This window comes from Mizuhopecten yessoensis, unplaced genomic scaffold, assembly GCF_002113885.1.
Source record: "Mizuhopecten yessoensis strain PY_sf001 unplaced genomic scaffold, ASM211388v2 scaffold11167, whole genome shotgun sequence".
Lineage (NCBI taxonomy): Eukaryota > Metazoa > Mollusca > Bivalvia > Pectinida > Pectinidae > Mizuhopecten > Mizuhopecten yessoensis.
In genome coordinates this window covers 910,878-932,607 of record NW_018408913.1, presented here as the reverse complement: position 1 = coordinate 932,607, position 21,730 = coordinate 910,878, and the positions used below count along the sequence as shown (strand labels likewise).

General features: G+C 35.4%; 1 protein-coding gene across 1 annotated transcript in view; it reads left to right on the top strand.

Moving 5' to 3' along the window:
• The first annotated feature begins 7,188 nt into the window (after positions 1-7,188).
• The window catches only part of LOC110467237 (lysosomal-trafficking regulator-like), a 62,381-nt gene continuing 47,839 nt past the window's right edge, over positions 7,189-21,730 (top strand). Inside the window, exons 1-3 of the mRNA XM_021524264.1 lie at positions 7,189-7,356; positions 8,216-8,483; positions 8,948-9,027. Coding sequence (XP_021379939.1) covers positions 8,382-8,483; positions 8,948-9,027 — 182 coding nt within the window. The 5' untranslated portion in view covers positions 7,189-7,356; positions 8,216-8,381. The remainder of the gene's footprint in view (positions 7,357-8,215; positions 8,484-8,947; positions 9,028-21,730) is intronic.

Genomic DNA, 21,730 nt, shown 5'->3' with positions numbered 1-21,730 from the left:
CCCTGGAAGTGTTAAATACGGTTAATAACATCGTAAAAACACGCCATTAGTTTGATAACGTACACTCCTGGAAGTGTTAAATACGGTTGATAACGTCGTTAAAACACGCCATTAGCTTGATAATGTACACCCCTGGAAGTGTTAAATAAGGTTAATAACATCGTAAAAACACGCCATTAGCTTCATAATGTACACTCCTGGAAGTGTTACATACGGTTAATAACATCGTTAAAACACGCGATTAGCTTCTTAATGTACACCCCTGGAAGTGTTAAATAAGGTTAATAACATCGTAAAAAATACGCCATTAGTTTGATAACGTACACTCCTGGAAGTGTTGAATACGGTTGATAACATCGAAAAAACATGCCATTAGCTTGATAACGTACACTCCTGGAAGTGTTACATACGGTTAATAACATCGTAAAAACACGCCATTAGCTTGATAATGTACATCCCTGGAAGTGTTACATACGGTTAATAACGTCGTTAAAACACGCCATTAGTTTGATAACGTACACCCCTGGAAGTGTTACATACGGTTGATAACGTCGTTAAAACACGCCATTAGCTTGATAATGTACATCCCTGGAAGTGTTACATACGGTTGATAACGTCGTTAAAACACACTATTAGCTTGATAACGTACACCCCTGGAAGTGTTTAATATGTTTGATAACATCGTAAAACCACGCCATTAGTTTGATAACGTACACCCCTGGAAGTGTTACATACAGTTAATAACATCGTAAAAACACGCCATTAGTTTGATAATTTACATCCCTAGAAGTGTTTAATACTGTTGATAACATCGTAAAAACACGCCATTAGTTTGATAATGTACACCCCTGATAGTGTTACATACGGTTGATAAAATCGTAAAAACACGCCATTAGCATTAGCTTCATAACGTACACTCATGGAAGTGTTACATACGGTTGATAACGTTGTTAAAACACGCCATTAGCTTGATTTAATAACATCGTAAAAACACGCCATTAGCATTAGCTTCATAACGTACACTCCTGTCGTAAAAACACGCCATTAGCTTCGTAACGTACACTCCTGGAAGTGTTACATACGGTTGATAACGCCGTTAAAACACGCCATTAGCTTGATTTAATAACATCGTAAAAACACGCCATTAGTTTGATAACGTACACCCCTAGAAGTGTTTAATACGGTTGATAACATCGTATAAACACGCCATTAGTTTGATAATGTACACCCCTGATAGTGTTACATACGGTTGATAAAATCGTAAAAACACGCCATTAGTTTGATAATGTACACCCCTGATAGTGTTACATACGGTTGATAAAATCGTAAAAACACGCCATTAGCATTAGCTTCATAACGTACACTCCTGTCGTAAAAACACGCCATTAGTTTGATAACGTACACCCCTAGAAGTGTTTAATACGGTTGATAACATCGTATAAACACGCCATTAGTTTGATAATGTACACCCCTGATAGTGTTACATACGGTTGATAACATACGAATGATAAAATCGTAAAAACACGCCATTAGCATTAGCTTCATAACGTACACCCCTGGAAGTGTTGAATACTGTTGATAACATCGTAAACACACGCCATTAGTTTGATAATGTACTCCCCTGGAAGTATTACATACGGTTGATAACATCGTAAAACCACGCCATTAGCTTCATAACGTACACTCCTGTCGTAAAAACACGCCATTAGCTTCATAATGTACACTCCTGGAAGTGTTACATACTGATAATGTACATCCCTAGAAGTGTTACATACGGTTAATAACGTCGTAAAAACACGCCATTAGCATTAGCTTCATAACGTACACTCCTGTCGTAAAAACACGCCATTAGTTTGATAACGCACACCCCTGGAAGTGTTGAATACGGTTGATAACGTCGTAAAAACATGCCATTCGCTTGATAATGTACACCCCTGAAAGTGTTACATACGGTTGATAACACCGACAAAACACGCCATTAGCTTCATAACGTACACCCCTGGAAGTGTTGAATACAGTTGATATCATAGTAAAAACACGCCATTAGCTTCGTAACGTACACTCCTGGAAGTGTTACATACGGTTAATAACGTCGTAAAAACACGCCATTAGCATTAGCTTCATAACGTACACTCATGGAAGTGTTACATACGGTTGATAAAATCGTAAAAACACGCCATTAGTTTGATAATTTACATCCCTAGAAGTGTTTTATACTGTTGATAACATCGTAAACACACGCCATTAGTTTGATAATGTACTCCCCTGGAAGTATTACATACGGTTGATAACATCGTAAAAACACGCCATTAGCTTCATAACGTACACTCCTGGAAGTGTTACATACGGTTGATAACGTCGTTAAAACACGCCATTAGCTTGGTAATGTACACCCCTGGAAGTGTTTAATACTGTTGATAACATCGTAAAATCACGCCATTAGTTTGATAACGTACACCCCTGGAAGTGTTTAATACTGTTGATGACATCGTAAAAACACGCCATGAGTTTGATAATGTACCCCCTTGAAAGTGTTACATACGGTTGATAACGTCGTAAAACACGCCATTAGCTTGGTAATGTACACCCCTGGAAGTGTTTAATACTGTTGATAACATCGTAAAAACTTGCCATTAGCTTGATAATGTACATCCCTGGAAGTGTTACATACGGTTAAAAACATCGTAAAAACACGCCATTAGTTTGATAATGTACACCCTTGAAAGTGTTACATACGGTTGATAACGTCGTAAAACACGCCATTAGCTTTATAATGTACATCCCTGGAAGTGTTAAATATGGTTGATTACGTCGTTAAAACACTCCATTAGCTTGATAATGTACACCCCTGAAAGTGTTAAATAAGGTTAATAAAGTCGTTAAAACACGCCTTTAGCTTGATGAAGTACACTCCTGGAAGTGTTACATACGGTCAATAACGTCGTAAAAACACGCCATTAGCTTGATAACGTACATCCCTGGAAGTGTTAAATACGGTTGATAACATCGTTAAAACACGCCATTAGCTTGATAATGTACACCCCTGAAAGTGTTAAATAAGGTTAATAACGTCGTAAAAACACGCCATTAGCTTGATAAAGTACACTCCTGGAAGTGTTACATACGGTCAATAACGCCGTAAAAACACGCCATTAGCTTGATAACGTACACTCCTGGAAGTGTTGAATACGGTTGATAACATCGTATAAACACGCCATTAGTTTGATAACGTACACCCCTGGAAGTGTTAAATACGGTTGATAACGTCGTTAAAACACGCCATTAGCTTGATAACGTACACTCCTGGAAGTGTTACATACGGTTAATAACGTCGTAAAAAACACGCCATTAGCTTGATAACGTACATCCCTGGAAGTGTTAAATACGGTTGATAACATCGTTAAAACACGCCATTAGTTGGTTAATGTACACCCCTGGAAGTGTTACATACGGTTGATAACGTCGTAAAAACATGCCTTAGCTTGATAATGTACACCCCTGGAAGTGTTGGATACGGTTGATAACATCGTAAAAACACGCCATTAGCTTCATAATGTACACCCCTGGAAGTGTTACATACGGCTGATTACGTCGTTAAAACACGCCATTAGCTTGATAACGTACACTCCTGGAAGTGTTGAATACGGTTGATAACATCGTAAAAACACGCCATTAGCTTGATAACGTACATCCCTGGAAGTGTTAAATACGGTTGATAACATCGTAAAGACACGCCATTAGCTTGATAATGTACATCCCTAGAAGTGTTACATACGGTTGATAACATCGTAAAAACACGCCAGTAGCTTGATAATGTACATCCCTGGAAGTGTTAAATATGGTTGATTACGTCGTTAAAACATGCAATTAGCTTGATAATGTACACCCCTGAAAGTGTTAAATAAGGTTAATAACGTCGTAAAAACACGCCATTAGCTTGATAAAGTACACTCCTGGAAGTGTTACATACGGTCAATAACATCGTTAAAACACGCCATTAGTTTGATAATGTACACCCCTGGAAGTATTACATACGGTTGATAACATCGTAAAAACACGCCATTAGCTTCATAATGTACACCCCTGGAAGTGTTACATACGGTTGATAACGTCGTAAAAACATGCCTTAGCTTGATAATGTACACCCCTGGAAGTGTTGAATACGGTTGATAACATCGTATAAACACGCCATTAGTTTGATAACGTACACCCCTGGAAGTGTTGAATAAGGTTGATAACATCGTTAAAACACGCCATTAGTTGGATAATGTACACCCCTGGAAGTGTTACATACGGTTAATAACGTAGTTAAAACACGCCATTAGCTTGATAATGTACATCCCTGGAAGTGTTGAATACGGTTGATTACGTCGTCAAAACACGCCATTAGCTTGATAATGTACACCCCTGAAAGTGTTAAATAAGGTTAATAACGTCGTTAAAACACGCCATTAGCTTGATAATGTACACCCCTGGAAGTGTTGAATACGGTTGATTACGTCGTCCAACCACGCCATTAGCTTGATAATGTACACCCCTGGAAGTGTTGAATACGGTTAATAACGTCGTTAAAACACGCCATTAGCTTGATAATTTTCACCCCTGGAAGTGTTGAATACGGTTGATAACATCGTAAAAACACGCCATTAGTTTGATAACGTACACCCCTGGAAGTGTTACATACGGTTGATAACGTCGTTAAAACACGCCATTAGCTTGATAATGTACACCCCTGGAAGTTTTCAACACGGTTGATAACATCGTTAAAACACGCCATTAGCTTGATAATGTACATCCCTAGAAGTGTTACATACGGTTAATAACGTCGTAAAAACACGCCATTAGCTTGATAATGTACATCCCTAGAAGTGTTACATACGGTTGATAACATCGTAAAAACACGCCATTAGCTTTATAACGTATAAGTACACCCCTAGAAGTGTTAAATACGGTTGATAACATCGTAAAAACACGCCACTAGCTTTATAACGTATACGTACACCCCTAGAAGTGTTAAATACGGTTGTTAACATCGTAAAAACACGCCATTAGTTTGATAACGTACACCCCTGGAAGTGTTAAATAAGGTTAATAACGCGTTAAAACACGCCACTAGCTTTATAACGTACACCCCTAGAAGTGTTAAATCCGGTTGATAACATCGTAAAAACACGCCATTAGTTTCATAGTGTACACCCCTGGAAGTGTTACATACGGTTGATAACGTCGTTAAAACACGCCATTAGCTTGATAATGTACACCCCTGGAAGTGTTGAATACGGTTAATAACGTCGTAAAAACATGCCATTAGCTTGATAACGTACACTCCTGGAAGTGTTTAATACGGTTCATAACATCGTAAAAACACGCCATTAGCTTGATAATTTACACCCCTGGAAGTGTTGAATACGGTTAATAACGTCGTTAAAACACGCCATTAGTTTGATAATGTACATCCCTAGAAGTGTTAAATATGGTTGATAATGTCGTTAAAACACGCCATTAGCTTGATAATGTACATCCCTGGAAGTGTTACATACGGTTAATAACATCGTTAAAACACGCCATTAGCTTGATAATGTACATCCCTGGAAGTGTTACATACGAATGATAACATCGTAAAAACACGCCATTAGCTTGATAATGTACATCCCTGGAAGTGTTACATACGAATAATAACATCGAAAAAACACGCCATTAGCTTTATAACGTATACGTACACCCCTAGAAGTGTTAAATACGGTTGTTAACATCGTAAAAACACGCCATTAGTTTGATAACGTACACCCCTGGAAGTGTTAAATAAGGTTAATAACGCGTTAAAACACGCCACTAGCTTTATAACGTACACCCCTAGAAGTGTTAAATCCGGTTGATAACATCGTAAAAACACGCCATTAGTTGGATAATGTACACCCCTGGAAGTGTTACATACGGTTGATAACGTCGTTAAAACACGCCATTAGTTTGATAACGTACACCCCTGGAAGTGTTAAATACGGTTGATAACATCGTAAAAACACGCCATTAGTTTGATAACGTACACCCCTGGAAGTGTTACATACGGTTGATAACGTCGTTAAAACACGCCATTAGCTTGATAATGTACATCCCTAGAAGTGTTACATACGGTTAATAACGTCGTAAAAACACGCCATTAGTTTGATAATGTACACCCCTGAAAGTGTTAAATAAGGTTGATAACGTCGTAAAAACACGCAGCTTGACTGCATGGTCTACTTAAGCTTGTAGCCAAGCTTGATCGTAAGACGTTAATGCTAATGTTAATACCTCCGTCAAAAAACAACTCAAAAACATGTTGGTTTAATGAAGAAAAAAATATGACAAAAATGGAGATGGAAGGAGGTTTTTGGTTCGCATGACAACCCATGCCAACCGATCATATGTTGCCTCCAAGCATCATGGGGAAATTCCCCCTCCACAAAAACACCATTATCAACACGCATATCGAAAATATCTGGACCAATTCCCGTTTCCTTCTTTCAGTGAAACAGGTGATTGAAGTATAATTTCAATGAAGTCATTTTGACGTTAAAATATTAGGCATAACATTAGACATTACGGCTAACAGTAGGCCTACAAAATGTAGATCTAATTATATAGTCTTATTCATGACATTATTCAATGATCCGGCAAAGGACAATTAATTAATGTTTTAGTAAAATGAACAATTATGTTTTCTATCATATTATGAAGTTTTGTAAAATTGAATATTGAATGAACATTTAGTTTTGAAAAAATACGAATAGACAATTTACTATAAAACTAATTAATTACAGTCAGTTTGTCATTAAAACATGTTACAGTAACTTCAGCAGGCCTTACATAGCTAAACAGAGAGAGAGAGTTCAAATGGCCCGTATTCATGAATCAGTGCTCAAACTAATTACCTTGTAACATATAACGTTATAGCTAGGTGGTTACGGTAAAATGAATACTTTGAAAATGTTGTTCGATTTTAAGACTCTCAAAATTTCTTTCAACGCATTGACAAAATGTGATTTATTATTTATTCATTGACGGAAAAGTAATTGGACTTGAGCACAGTATCTGAGTTTGAGCATGATAATGGTTTCCTCAATACGGGCCCGGCTCTTTTCGTTTGTTGACGGTATATTTTGTCTTTCCGGTTGATATACATTCGATATAACATGAGGATAACTTCCGGTAAAGTCAGTGCTTCGAATCGAGTGCTTCGCGATTCTAGCCTACTGACAAAATGTGCACTCTTATATAAAATCAATCTTACGTTGACAACACGGCTGGTTTTAAAAGCAAAATCTATTGAAATTATGGGTCATCTTCGGTGTACCGACGATGCATGTTCATTTGAAAGTAAGTTCGAGTTCGGAGTACGGTACAGCGCAACCATCCATAACCTTATGCAGCGTTCCACATTTTGACATGAGTCTGATTAGTAATGGAAGCCGTTCAAATCAAATGTCCCGTCATGATCAAGTATAGACAAGATGTAGGTTGAAACAGAGGCGTATAATGCATTATACGTCTCTGATTGAAATAGATGTTTCATATTAGTGACTTTATAGAGGAAATAGGCAGTTTTTGGTAAATGAATGAAATATTTGTCTATTTTAATGTATTTGATTGATCAGTTTGGGGTATAACGACGTTAGTTTTATATGAATCCATAATATTGTTATAATGTATGCTTTACCAGGCATAAATGTGTCATTACTGCTGTTGAGAGCTCTACGATACTGTTATGAAATTTTTCCAACATAGACATTTTTTTCTTTGAACTTTATTGAAAATTTTGTATGTGTGTGTCTATTTTTCTTAATGTTATATAGACATGTAAATTAAAAATGTACGGTTTAAACTAGTATACATGTTCCTGGATCGTTGACATACTACCACATGTACGTGTACCTTCTATAAGGGATATTGCCTGTCATAGAAAGCATGCATAGCTGTATTAAATTATTGTGAACAATGTGTATGTCTCCTCAATATTGGGGGGTTATCCACAGGTACAATAAAAATATTGTTTATGATGTATTTGCCATTCTTCCTTGCCCAGAGTGTAAATGTAGAACAAGGATCTCTCCAGGGTTATACCTTGCCTGTTATACCAGACATTTTAAAAACCTACACAACTGTAGCTAAGATTGAACTTGTAATGCACAAGTAGTACTTTGTATTTTAATTGTTCTTATTAAACTTTTTTTTCCAGGTATATTCCTGATCTTGGACTCTTAAAACCACTTGGTACATATCTAGGAATTAAGTACATGCAGGTGTGGAGATGCCATCTTGCATGAGCTCTACCTGGCATCATTTACTGCCAGCGTCACTACGGAAATTAAATAGCTACAAGTGGACCCCATATTTTCTATAAGATGGAGGATTCTTTCTATAACCTCTCAGTCAAGCAGGTATGGGATGTGTACAGCAGATTGGCTGCTGCTGTGGAGACTGAGACGTCACACCACTACCAACAGGTAAGCTCAGATAATCTCACACACAGACATTGGTTCAGCTCCAGATGCTTGAAGAATAAGATCTTGGGATGACCTAATTCACAGACAGCTGACCTAACACATGCATTTGGCACTACATAGTCACAAAAGCTAAAACATGTCTGTAAGCTTATTTGTCGTATGTCTATTAAGCATCAACTTTTTTCTTTTAACAACTTCTACTATACCAAGAGTCCTAAGGTCATGAAGTTTGGCTTGTTTCTGTGCCAATTTGATTGTTTGGCCTCTTGTTTGAATAAAGTAATAAATCTAAAAGTTTACTTCGCAGTTATGCCTTTTTTCAAACTAACATCAGTACAACTATATAATAGTGATTCAGGGACTAAAAAATATATTTTCAGAAAATCTCTTGTAAGTCTTTTCATAAAAACTTTATTATTTTAACTGGTAAAAGGATGACATTGACTCATTATTCACATTCACAGATGAAGAGAGCATCCCTGGATTTGTCAATTAATCTGGTATTCCAACATCTCTGTGATGGAGGAGAGATTTCACACATCTTGTAAGTACATAAATTTCAAATCTAAACACACAAAGTCTGAATGAAATCATATGATAATTTAATATACTGTACTGAAAAAAACATGTAGGGTATCATACCTAGTGAAATAAGATCTGATTTTAATAACATTAAATCATACAGGTGTTTTAAGTGCTATACATAAAATCTGTATACGGGTGTTGCGGTGGGTGGGGGAGAGATGTCACATGTCTTGTATAAGATTAAAGTTGCATTTGTTGTCACATCACACATCAGTATGATTATGATACATTTCCTCTTGTTTGTTCAGTCTGTCATTTTATTTACCAAACGTCTCCAATCTAATCCTGCCATTAGTTCAAATTACATAATACAGAAAGATATTAATTACATACACAATAATATCACAATCATATTTTACCTGTATTGATATAGGGGAGACAACTCTTTCACAACTTTACATATTTTAACCGTTCCAATCTACCAAGATAGAAATCTTAGTTACAAGATTTACAAAATATAAAATCAGATACAAAATTTGACTTGATACTGAACAGTATACATATGTTTGTAGATTATAAACTGGAGATATAAATCTTCTCAAACCATTTTTTTTGAAGTTCCTTACAACTTAATTAGTACTGAGATCTTTCTGATTTAAAACTGTAACTTAATTGGGAATTTTATCTTATTAACTCTTTTAAGTTGATCATAGACATATAATAATATAATTTTATGCATTAGAAGAGTGGGGACATACCATGTTATCAATCTCGGTACCATTCATTCTCAGGACTCTACGTACCTACTTCCTTTCTAAACTGATTTTCATCAAAGTTTATACAAAGGTCAGATATGAAAATGTATAACATATGTGTTCAGTACATTTCCAAGAGGGTATTCGTGTCTTAGATGTTTTCTAGTTAAAGTCCAATTAATTGCTTTCATGTACAATTGCGAGGTCCATCTTGAAGGTAAATGTTCCAAAAATGCACCTAAAGAGTAACATGTTACAATACAGCTGGAAGTCTTGAATCACAATACAGGATATGATACACAATACACCGTTATGTTGCATGGAATGTGATAATTCATGGACAGTTTGCAGATTAAAAACAGAATATATATACATACACATAAATTTCCTCCCTGCTAATTCTGTTCATGTAGATGCTTTAGTGATCATGCTGCTGAACATTATTTATTCACCTGCAACATAGAAATTTCTATAACATTAAAACAACATTTCTCAAATTGAAGTTATCTATTTAAATTGGTACAGTGCTGTGTTAATATCATTCCATTAATTTATCTGTTGTCTTGCTGATCTTAAATAGCAAATCTATCAGATGAAGAGACCTCGATTTCAGTACAGTATTAATTTAACTGTACCGTACACATTTTCTGTGACAAAAGAAAATCAGAATTAACTGTTTATTGTCAGATGACTATATGTGTCATAGTGATAATTAAGGCATCAGAGATTTGCTTTACCTTCAGATTTAATAAGATGCCATTCTGCATCAAGAGAAAAATGTTGATTATCAGGATGTTTTGTAGAACATGTGAAAGACTCATTAAATCACCTGTACTAGCTTTGTTTTTATCATGTTGGAAACTATACAAAAGAACCTCAACCTATTGCTGTTGTAAAAGGAAACCATTGGGTAGTAGTGTATTGAATGTTTGCATTCTCTGTAATTTCCCCTACTATGTGAAAAGTACTTTTAAAAAATCTAACTGTAGACTGTACCTGGCATACAGGTGTATCAAGCTCAGTAGCTATCAGCTCCATTAGATTTGTATTATCTCTGACTCACACAAAAGGTCTCCACTGTTAGATTAAATGTAGATACATCTGTATGTCCCAATCAGTGCCAGTGTCGTAAGATAGTGGAGATGTTGATAATGAGATAACCGATATCCTCTGTCCATGTATGGTAGACAGCTTGGTCAGCAGTCTGTCCAGAAATTCCCCTTTTTCCCTTATTGTGGTGAATTTATAATCTCACTTGGGTTGAAATGTTTCCGTCCTTCGATCATTTGTCTTTTTGAATTTCTTATCTACTAATCATACTGCACACTCACATAATAATAATGCACACAGAGAAAGGTTTTCCCCAGTAAAACTTTTACACCTGAAGCCAGCTTCTAATATTTGTAAATAGTTTTCTGTACTTAGTATTACCTCTCTGAAGAGCTGATTATACTAGTGAAGAGCAAAAGTACCTTGCAATAAACTAAATGTTCATCAGTACATTATTTTCGATTAATAATATTTATTATGCATGGGTATAGTTAATAGGCTACAGTGTCTTTGATGACAGCATATCCTATTTACCTAAATTTTGCGGGTACGACAGGTAAATTTAATTTGTAGCTGGCCTGGTAGTTGTGCACGTTTAGTCCAGGATTTCTCTTTGACTAGTCTCATTGTGTGATCACACATACAGTTGTGTCACAGTGACCATATAACCTGCATGTCTTTCAGGTAGTGGTTTGGTATATGGATGTATTTGACTATCAGAAGGTCTGGCCTCTCTTGGTTTACAGAGCCTAAGTGTCTGTTGATTCTGATGTTGAGAGGAGAAGTTTGGTTACACACATACTAAGCTAGATTTTGTTGCTTGTCTTGTCAGTACAAAATACGGGACTGTGTGTCAGACCTCAAAACACCATCTTACTGTGAACGAACCGTATCTGTGGCCATTCACAATTAGCTAGATCTCTGGGATGATGCGACACACACAATACATTTTGGTTTTGATAGGTTGATTGCTCAATTCGCTGTACAATTGAAGTGTTATGGAGGGTGCTGTACAATTGAAGTGTTGTGGAGGGTTATATTTTCTGTTTTGTGATGGGCAGGCTGATGCATCACAGATTGCTTGCTTCCCATTTACCTGTCTCTTAATTTAGGTCATGCGGGAAGTTATAAACTGGGAAAATGGACAAATGGACAACTTTGTTGAAAGTTTTGACCCTTGGGTTCTCATTTCTAAGATATGAACTAGTTATTTAAACTACTGGACCTATATATAGATATACTGCACAATGTATATACCAGTATACAATTTTCAGAATTAATTTAACTACCGGTAGCTTTGAACACCTGAGGTAGGAAATATTCTTATTGTTCAACATTACATCCTTAGCCAAATCTTAAATATTAGAAATGATAAGCTCTTATAATATTTAAGAAATATTTAAATTCGTTTGATGTACATATAAATGCAGTTTACATAACAAAAGTCCACATCCTGCAGTGAAACACACATCTATCGTTGAAAAACCTTGGTTGTTGATCTGGTGGAAGTTGGTGAGAGGGTACTCAGAGTGCTTTGAACAACAAATAAGATAGCTAGCTAGAGGTAAGATTACTGTACATACGACCCGGAATCTGTTCTATCTGATCCCACTCATCACACATTGCTACATCACATTATTGATGTCTGGTCAACCAAGTACAATGACAAGTATATAAGTCAATTACAATGGTCTTATTGGTTTGGTGGTGTATTGACCCTAATGACCTTTTTATGTTGATTGGCTGTTAACATACAAACAGGCATGCAGACATCGGTTACATCAGATGATTATTATAGGGATGATGCACGTCTACAAACACGATGTTTACTGTATAATATATATATATAGGTCCTCATGATGTAACATAATGAATTTCAGAGAGTTTATTTAAGCATTGAACTGTTTTTGTATTGTATTTATGATCTATTTGAATGACACAGCTTTGCAAGCAAACAACATAATGTTCAATACTTATATTTACGTTTTCTCTGGCGCTTATGTTCTTTTTTAACTTATAATTTATATTTAAAATTAAAAATGCCGGCCTTATCGACAGTCCACACAATTACGTTCAATAGTTTGAATAGCGTATTGTCGCATGCTGATTGGCAAACAAAGTCGTACTTTGAAATTTTAACAAACACTTCAATTTTATTTCACAATTCAGTATCAATACAATTGCATATGATATGTCTATAGGGTGATTTAAGTTTATCAATAGAACTCTGAGCTGAAAGTAAGATTTGAAATTATTTCGATTTTTCCCGGAACAAATTTTGCGTATGGACAAAAATACAGTGAACACCGTGAAATCCGACCTTGCCCTCCACGAGGGAGTTATTTTTGGATGTTAATTCAAACTTTTCTCTTTGCTCATTTTGTGAAGAATCCAGGCGTGAATTTATTTGTTGATTGTATGGGAACCTGACAACAGTCGGTAGATTCTATAACAGCGTCACTATTTGACATGTCGTCAGAAACTGAGGAACCATGAATGCGAGAGGCGTGAAACTGATAGCGTTTGAAGTGAGTGATCTTGCGACGGAGCACAGGTTCGTTACACATGTCTGAAATGTTTATGTGTGCTGTGACTCATATCAGTAGGTCTGTAACATATGTGTCAGTAGGTCTATAGAATATGTATATTTCAGACATTTGTAACGAACCCCTGTTGATCAGTGCAGTGTAACAGACAATATTTCTGATAAATTGCATGAGCGCTAAAATTGTTTCCATTGCCAGCATTGGTGATTTCAACCGATGTGCATTTTGTACGATACTGCAGACCTTGGTCTTGTTTTCGTTATTTCTTATTTTTCACATAAATTTACAATGACATTGTCAAATCTCACAATGCCCAGCGATATTTCAGCAGCCGTCATGTTTATTTATATTGGATATTGTAGTTCCGGTCAGTGTTGTATTAATACGCTAAGAATTGTGTCTCGTGATGCATGGTAATTAAACGACACAGCTTTCAAAGAAGCTATATAGTGACAATGCCATGCAAATGTAAATATTAGAATTTCATCAACTTTTTATTGTGATTTAATGTGACAACAGTTGCTGTCAAGATTTCTAAAACATTAGTGAAAGGGTTCTCATTTATAGGACAGTATGGAAAAGTAGGTATGATAATAATACAAAACCCTATAACTGTTAGCTGGATAGTCCACTATCATCATATGGTGGGCTGTTCAAATCACCTTTTGTCAGTGGTCAGACCACTGTCTTTGGTTGTCATCCATCATTTTTACTTGAATAAACTATTTTTATCATGATTTATCAAGAAGTGCTAAACAGATATTTCTCTAATTTTAAATGTTCATTTCCATTGGTCCATTTATCATTATTTCTTCAGCAAGTTCTGGGAGAACCATTCTCAAAGTTACAGAAAGTAGATAGAAAAAAAGAAAGATGACAGGAAAGATAGAAAAAAGAAAGATGACAGGAGGCAGACATCTTGAATTTGAGCATTGGCGTTTGTTATCACTGTTTTCTCAGAAAGTACAGATTTTTCTCAAATTCATTCCTCCTGTTCCCTAGTTTTGGAAATTTGATTTTAATCAATGGAAAAAGATTGATGCAAGAAATCAGAAATCTGTTCTCTTTATTTTAACATCAGTTAGGTCAAAGGACAATCTCACTTTAAAATGGCTATGTCATACACAGCAAAATAAGTTTTTTTAACAAAAGTTGTCACAATATGCATTTTGGTGTTGTCATGACTATCAATCCAACAGATAAGATCAAAATTACAAATAACTAAGATCTTGTGATGGAGGGCACCAAGATATCTCTGGGATATCTTGTGTTTCATACAAATTAAAAATAATGCCATGTACAACATATGTGTGATGTAACATTTTAATAAGGGCCCCGTATCGGAGATACGGGTGCCCTATAGTAATTCTGTCTGTCTGTCTGTCTGTCTGTCCGTCCGTCCACAAATTTTGTTCCTGGCTGATAACTTTGGTATTTATTGACCGATGTACATAAAATTTGGTCAAGATGTTCAGTTCACAAAAATACACATTGAGGTAAAAAGTCAAGGTCAAGGTCTTTTCACCGATGAACATTTTGTTATGACATGATGAAGCAAAGTTGATCAGAATTAAACAAGGAGTCAACCTGACCAAATGTCAAGGTCATTGATTCAAAGGTCAAGTTTTTTTTTTATCTTTTCACTGGTGAACATTTTGGTATGACATTTTTGAAGCAATGTTGTTCAGAATTTAACAAGGAGTCAATTGACCAAAGGTCAAGGTCACTGGGTCAAAGGTGAAGGTTAAATTTTCTATCTTTTCCCTGATGAACATTTTGTTATGGCATTATGCAGCAATGTTGGTCAGAATTAAACGAGGAGTCAATTGACCAAATGTCAAGGTCACTGTGTCAAAGGTCACAGTCAAATTTTGTATCTTTTCCCTGATGAACATTTTGTTATGACTTTATGAAGCAAAGTTGGTCGGAATTTAACAAAGAGTCAACTGACTTAAGGTCAAGGTCACTCGGTCAAAGGTCAAGGTAAAATTTAGTATTTTTTTGCTTGTGAATATTTCATTATGACACTTTGAAGCAATGTTTGTGGAAATTAAACAACCTGTCATTCTTGATGATTATGGGGGATATATTGCCACAAGACAGGGCCCTTACTGACCTGTCAGTGTTCTAGTTGTTAATATTTTTAGGCAAATAAGCTTTAGCTTATTGTAATCATGAAGCGTCATGAGCAAAGTTCACAATTTTTGTTATAAATATTAATATATACATGTACAATGTTTACTTTGAATTATTTTACAAGCCTTTTTAATGATGTTTTCCAGTGTTTATGCTATTTAACTGATAACCTGCAATTTACCTAGGTACATGTACATGTAAGATATCTTATCTAGCTGTTTGTTTACCTATAGTTTTTTTTCAATGCTTTGTGGTTAAAATAAGATAAACAGTAGATCAAGTGTTCATCAAAAGCCATGTGTTTAGATTTGTATAGTTAATATAAACATTTAAGTGTGCATCATAATATTATCTCAAGACATGCATGTATCACATGAACATCAAAAGTCATGGTTATACCGGTATCTTAATAAAGTTTTATATGGTTCATATACTTCATGCAGGCTCCCCTACATGTACATACCATACATATTACCATAATAAGTAATTGTATTTTTTTTATTAATAGATTAATTTGTCAATCAATCTTTATTTATGTACAAAGCAATCAAATTGATGTAAAAATTGTAAGATATATATAAATAATTTCCTAATTAAAAGTGATACACAACCAGATTTGGCTTATGAGACGTACATTATTACATATCTTTGAAAGCAAATTAGTTCAACTATTAAAGGAATAGAATGTCACTGGTAATCAAAGTACACTATGCAAGCTGAATATTGGTTATCAAAGTACACTATGCAAGCTAAATATGGGTTATCAAAGTACACTATGCAAGCTAAATATGGGTTATCAAAGTACACTATGCAAGTTAAAGCTTGGTAATCAAAGTACACTATGCAAGTTAAAACTTGGTTATCAAATTGTACACTATGCAAGTTAAAACTTGGTTATCAAATTGTACACTATGCAAGTTAAATATGGGTTATCAAAGTACACTATGCAAGTTAAAGCTTGGTAATCAAAGTACACTATGCAAGTTAAAGCTTGGTAATCAAAGTACACTATGCAAGTTAAAACTTGGTTATCAAAGTACACTATGCAAGTTAAAACTTGGTTATCAAAGTACACTATGCAAGTTAAATATGGGTTATCAAAGTACACTATGCAAATTAAAAATTGGTGATCAAAGTACACTATGCAAGTTAAAACTTAGTGAATGAAACCAAAAAGCTAGTATACAATTGTAGTCTAGCTGTTAGAACAGATCAGATCAATTACCTCAATGAAACAAGTACATGTTACATAAGATTCTGAAAGCCAACAGATACATTATATAATATATCGGATATGATATTCAAAATAGCATATCTGTATACTATTTGGAATGTTAATGACTTAATGACATAGAAAAATCAGAGTCACAAAGTTGTACATATATCATTATTTTACAATGCAAGATTTGATAATGAAGGGTTAAGCTATTTACTTGTTGATTTTGTTTACAGGTTTGTAGCTAATAATAACACAGTTCTCATGACCACCCTGTTATATAAATAATAGACCTAATGCCCATTTTGTTTCTAATTTTGACTATCTTTCATAGTAATTTGCATTAATGACCATGATTACATTTTTCTGTAACTACAATTCGAGAGAAGGAATAAAAGCTTCCATTTTCTGTTCTGATAATCACAATGTGTATATTCACTGTAACATTGTAAATTATTAATGTTAAGTATTGCTTTAGCTAAGGTTATCAACCTGTGTATCAGAACAATGATAGTGTTTACAAACCTTAGGGTATATCAGCTACTCTAGGTACACATACCTGTACCTAAGGTAGTCTACCTGTGTGTCATTCTAATACAGATGTTTTCACACCAGTGGGTACATCAGCTACTCTAGGTACACATACCTGTACCTCAGGTAGTCTACCTGTGTGTCATTCTAAAACAGATGTTTACACACCAGTGGGTACATCAGCTACTCTAGGTATACAACCTGTACCTCAGGTAGTCTACCTGTGTGTCATTCTAAAACAGATGTTTACACACCAGTGGTTACATCAGCTACTCTAGGTACACAACCTGTACCTCAGGTAGTCTACCTGTGTGTCATTCTAATACAGATGTTTACACACCAGTGGTTACATCAGCTACTCTAGGTACACAACCTGTACCTCAGGTAGTCTACCTGTGTGTCATTCTAATACAGATGTTTACACACCAGTGGTTACATCAGCTACTCTAGGTACACAACCTGTACCTCAGGTAGTCTACCTGTGTGTCATTCTAATACAGATGTTTACACACCAGTGGTTACATCAGCTACTCTAGGTACACAACCTGTACCTCAGGTAGTCTACCTGTGTGTCATTCTAATACAGATGTTTACACACCAGTGGTTACATCAGCTACTCTAGGTACACAACCTGTACCTCAGGTAGTCTACCTGTGTGTCATTCTAATACAGATGTTTACACACCAGTGGTTACATCAGCTACTCTAGGTACACAACCTGTACCTCAGGTAGTCTACCTGTGTGTCATTCTAATACAGATGTTTACACACCAGTGGGTACATCAGCTACTCTAGGTACACACACCTGTACCTCAGGTTGTCTACCTGTGTGTCATTCGAATACAGATATTTACACACCAGTGGTTACATCAGCTACTCTAGGTACACAACCTGTACCTCAATTAGTCTACCTGTGTGTTATTCTAATACAGATGTTTACACACCAGTGGTTACATCAGCTATTCTAGGTACACAACCTGTACCTCAGGTAGTCTACCTGTGTGTCATTCTAATACAGATGTTTACACACCAGTGGGTACATCAGCTACTCTAGGTACACATACCTGTACCTCAGGTAGTCTACTTGTGTGTCATTCTAATACAGATGTTTACACATGTACACCAGTGGGTACATCAGCTACTCTAGGTACACATACCTGTACCTCAGGTTGTCTACCTGTGTGTCATTCTAATGCAGATGTTTACACACCAGTTGGTACATCAGGCCAGTGTCCAGGTGATTTTAATGACAAGTGTTTACAAACAAGTAGTTCCAGCAGCGAAATCTGACGTCTGGCACACCAGATCAACTGTGTGTCAGTCTCTAATGAAGATTACACACCTGAGAGTCATCTACCTGTATGACATCAGTTCCTTTATCTATGACCTACTACCTGACATGTCCAGTATTCATCAAACCTCACCTATTTATGAATTGTTTAGTTACAGTTGTTAATAGTTTACATATATGTACCGTGGGTGTTGCATCTGGACAACATAGGGCTACAGTCACCTGTAATAGATTTAACCTGTCATAATAGTTGTATTAACACATTGTTAATGCTCATTGATGCACAGACCTACTGATGTAAGTGGAATGTACTCATTTGTATGAGGATAATAGCTGAGATAAAGAGATTCTCCGATGAAGCTGTAATGATTTGTGTTTGGTCTTTTCAAAGACATGCCAAATAATACCTGTAGCTGTTTACTGATCCTTTGGTTAAATGTAAGTATGTGTAACTTAGACTATTGAATAAAAAAATAATGTTTAATTGGAACAAGCTTACAAACATATGTCAAACTTGAAGTATATGTAGTAATGTTTAATTGAAACAAGCTTACAAACATATGTCAAACTTGGAGTATATGTAGTAATGTTTAATTGAAACAAGCTTACAAACATATGTCAAACTTGAAGTATGTGTGGTAATGTTTAATTGGAACAAGCTTACAAACATATGTCAAACTTGAAGTATGTGTAGGAATGTTTAATTGAAACAAGCTTACAAACATATGTCAAACTTGGAGTATATGTAGTAATGTTTAATTGAAACAAGCTTACAAACATATGTCAAACTTGAAGTATGTGTAGGAATGTTTAATTGAAACAAGCTTACAAACATATGTAAAACTTGAAGTATATGTAGTAATGTTTAATTGAAACAAGCTTACAAACATATGTCAAACTTGGAGTATATGTAGTAATGTTTAATTGAAACAAGCTTACAAACATATGTCAAACTTGGAGTATATGTAGTAATGTTTAATTGAAACAAGCTAACAAACATATGTCAAACTTGAAGTATATGTAGTAATGTTTCATTGAAACAAGCTTACACACATATGTCAAACTTGAAGTATATGTAGTAATGTTGAAGCTGGTTTATGTTTTTCTTTGGACATTTTAAGATTTGTTGGCAAACTTGATCAAATACTCTCTCCTTTAGACTTCACATTTGTCTTCCTCTAACTCTTATCGTCCCAATTAACCTTTTCTTCCTTATCTTCCTGTTTCCTCTTTCTAGAAGAGCATTGCAGTTGATTTCAATTGAAAAATGACACAAATTTTAAAATGCTTTTATAAAAGGTAATAATAGTTTGATTTTCTGCAATTCATAAAAGGAATTTTAATATGGTAAAGTGTTTGCACCGCTAGTTTACACTACAAAACATATTTTATATAAAAGAATCACCTTCAGTTATTTAATCACAAATTTAAAAACTCCTAGGTTTAGTAATCCATAGTAAAGTACATGTACAAATATGTGAGTAGGTAGCTATAGATTGTGTCACCTAAGTCAAATATAGGACATTTTTTGATACTTTATATAAACACACAGGTATTCCTTACTGTCTACTCAGCATCCTATTTGTGATCAAGAGTAATCTGACATTTATTGTAAGAGACAGTGGGAGAGATGGTGTATGATATTTGTTCACCTGTAAAAACTATTACAACCTGTGTTATATAATGAACCCTGACAGTTTAAATGCCATGTTCTACAGACTGTGACTGCAGACACATGACGTATGGTATGGGGGTATACCACACATGATTATCATCATGTGACGTTCTTTCCTAAGCCACATTTTGTAGTATGTATATAGAGCATATGGATTGTTAGTATATATATAGTACTGGAGGTGGTAAGTACTGTACAGGTAAGCTTGTTATTTATACCTGTTGGGGGTTTGTCATGTACAGTATTACTTAAAACTGCATTATATCTGTTCAAAAGCTCTATTCATCACGGTTGTGACAAACTACAGTACTCTATTGTTGTAAGTGCTGCTAAAGTGGTTAAAGTAATCAGATGTCACCGTTCTCATTAGAAAATGCTGATAAGATAACACCATTAATATTGTCAGGGGTTTGTCATGTATCAGTAAATTGCATAAAACTGCATTATTCTGGTTCAATAAGTAACAGAGTAATGCAATGATCATTATCCCACAGACTTACATCTATAATTATGTAACTGCGCGCCCATGTTTTAAGTACTGATATAGCAGTTTAAAATAAACAGATTTTCACTGTTCTCACTAGAATATGTTGATAAGATAAAGGATTTATAATCTCATTCTGAAGCATATACCAGCAGTGTTATATCTACTTTAATTGGGGAATGTATAGTACATGTAATATTTTCATTGAAATTGGGAAGATATTACATTTTTTTCTTCATTTTGGGAAATTCAGCCTGTGTTGGTATGAGAAGCAGCCTGTTTTCAGCTGTAAAGCAAGGCAAAAAATCACTGAATAGAAGTTGCATGAACAATTTAATAAGACAACGAATATGTTGTGGGTAAAACATAAATAGAAGTGTGGTGGGGAAATATAGGACAATTAATGGTTTTGTGTTGTTGTGACAACCTGGAAGATGATTTATTGTTATTAATGTTCTACTTTACTTATATATTTAGTTAAGTTCACACATCACAAGCATATTTATTACCACTGTGTTACTGTATGGACTAGCTTTGGGTTCTGTCCCCTGGCCGAGACATACCAAAGTCTTAAAAAATGGTAGTTTATACTCCTGCTTAACGCTCAGCAAATTAGGAGTAGGACGACTGGTTCGCCCGTTGTCAATATAATGTGACCGGGTGGGGAGTCCTGCTCGGTGTCTTCGGCAGTATGTTTCAGTGAGGTAGCACTACAAAGTCGGCATCAGTTCCGCGCTATCACAAGGAGACAAACACGAACATATCGGAGCCTCCCAAAATACACACACACACTACACGCATGCATCTTGCACACATGGGAGGTCGTCCATAAATTACCTTAGCTGTTAATAGGACGTTTAACAAAATCAAACGAACAAACAAAACTCTTATTCAAATAAACATACATATAGACTATTTTCTCTTAATTATACTTTACGCTAGAATTCAAAGGCATACTTGTATACTTTTCAAATTTTTCATCAGGGAAAAATCTGAAAATGTCTAAACATAATGAAGAAATTCTTACAGTGAACCTCCC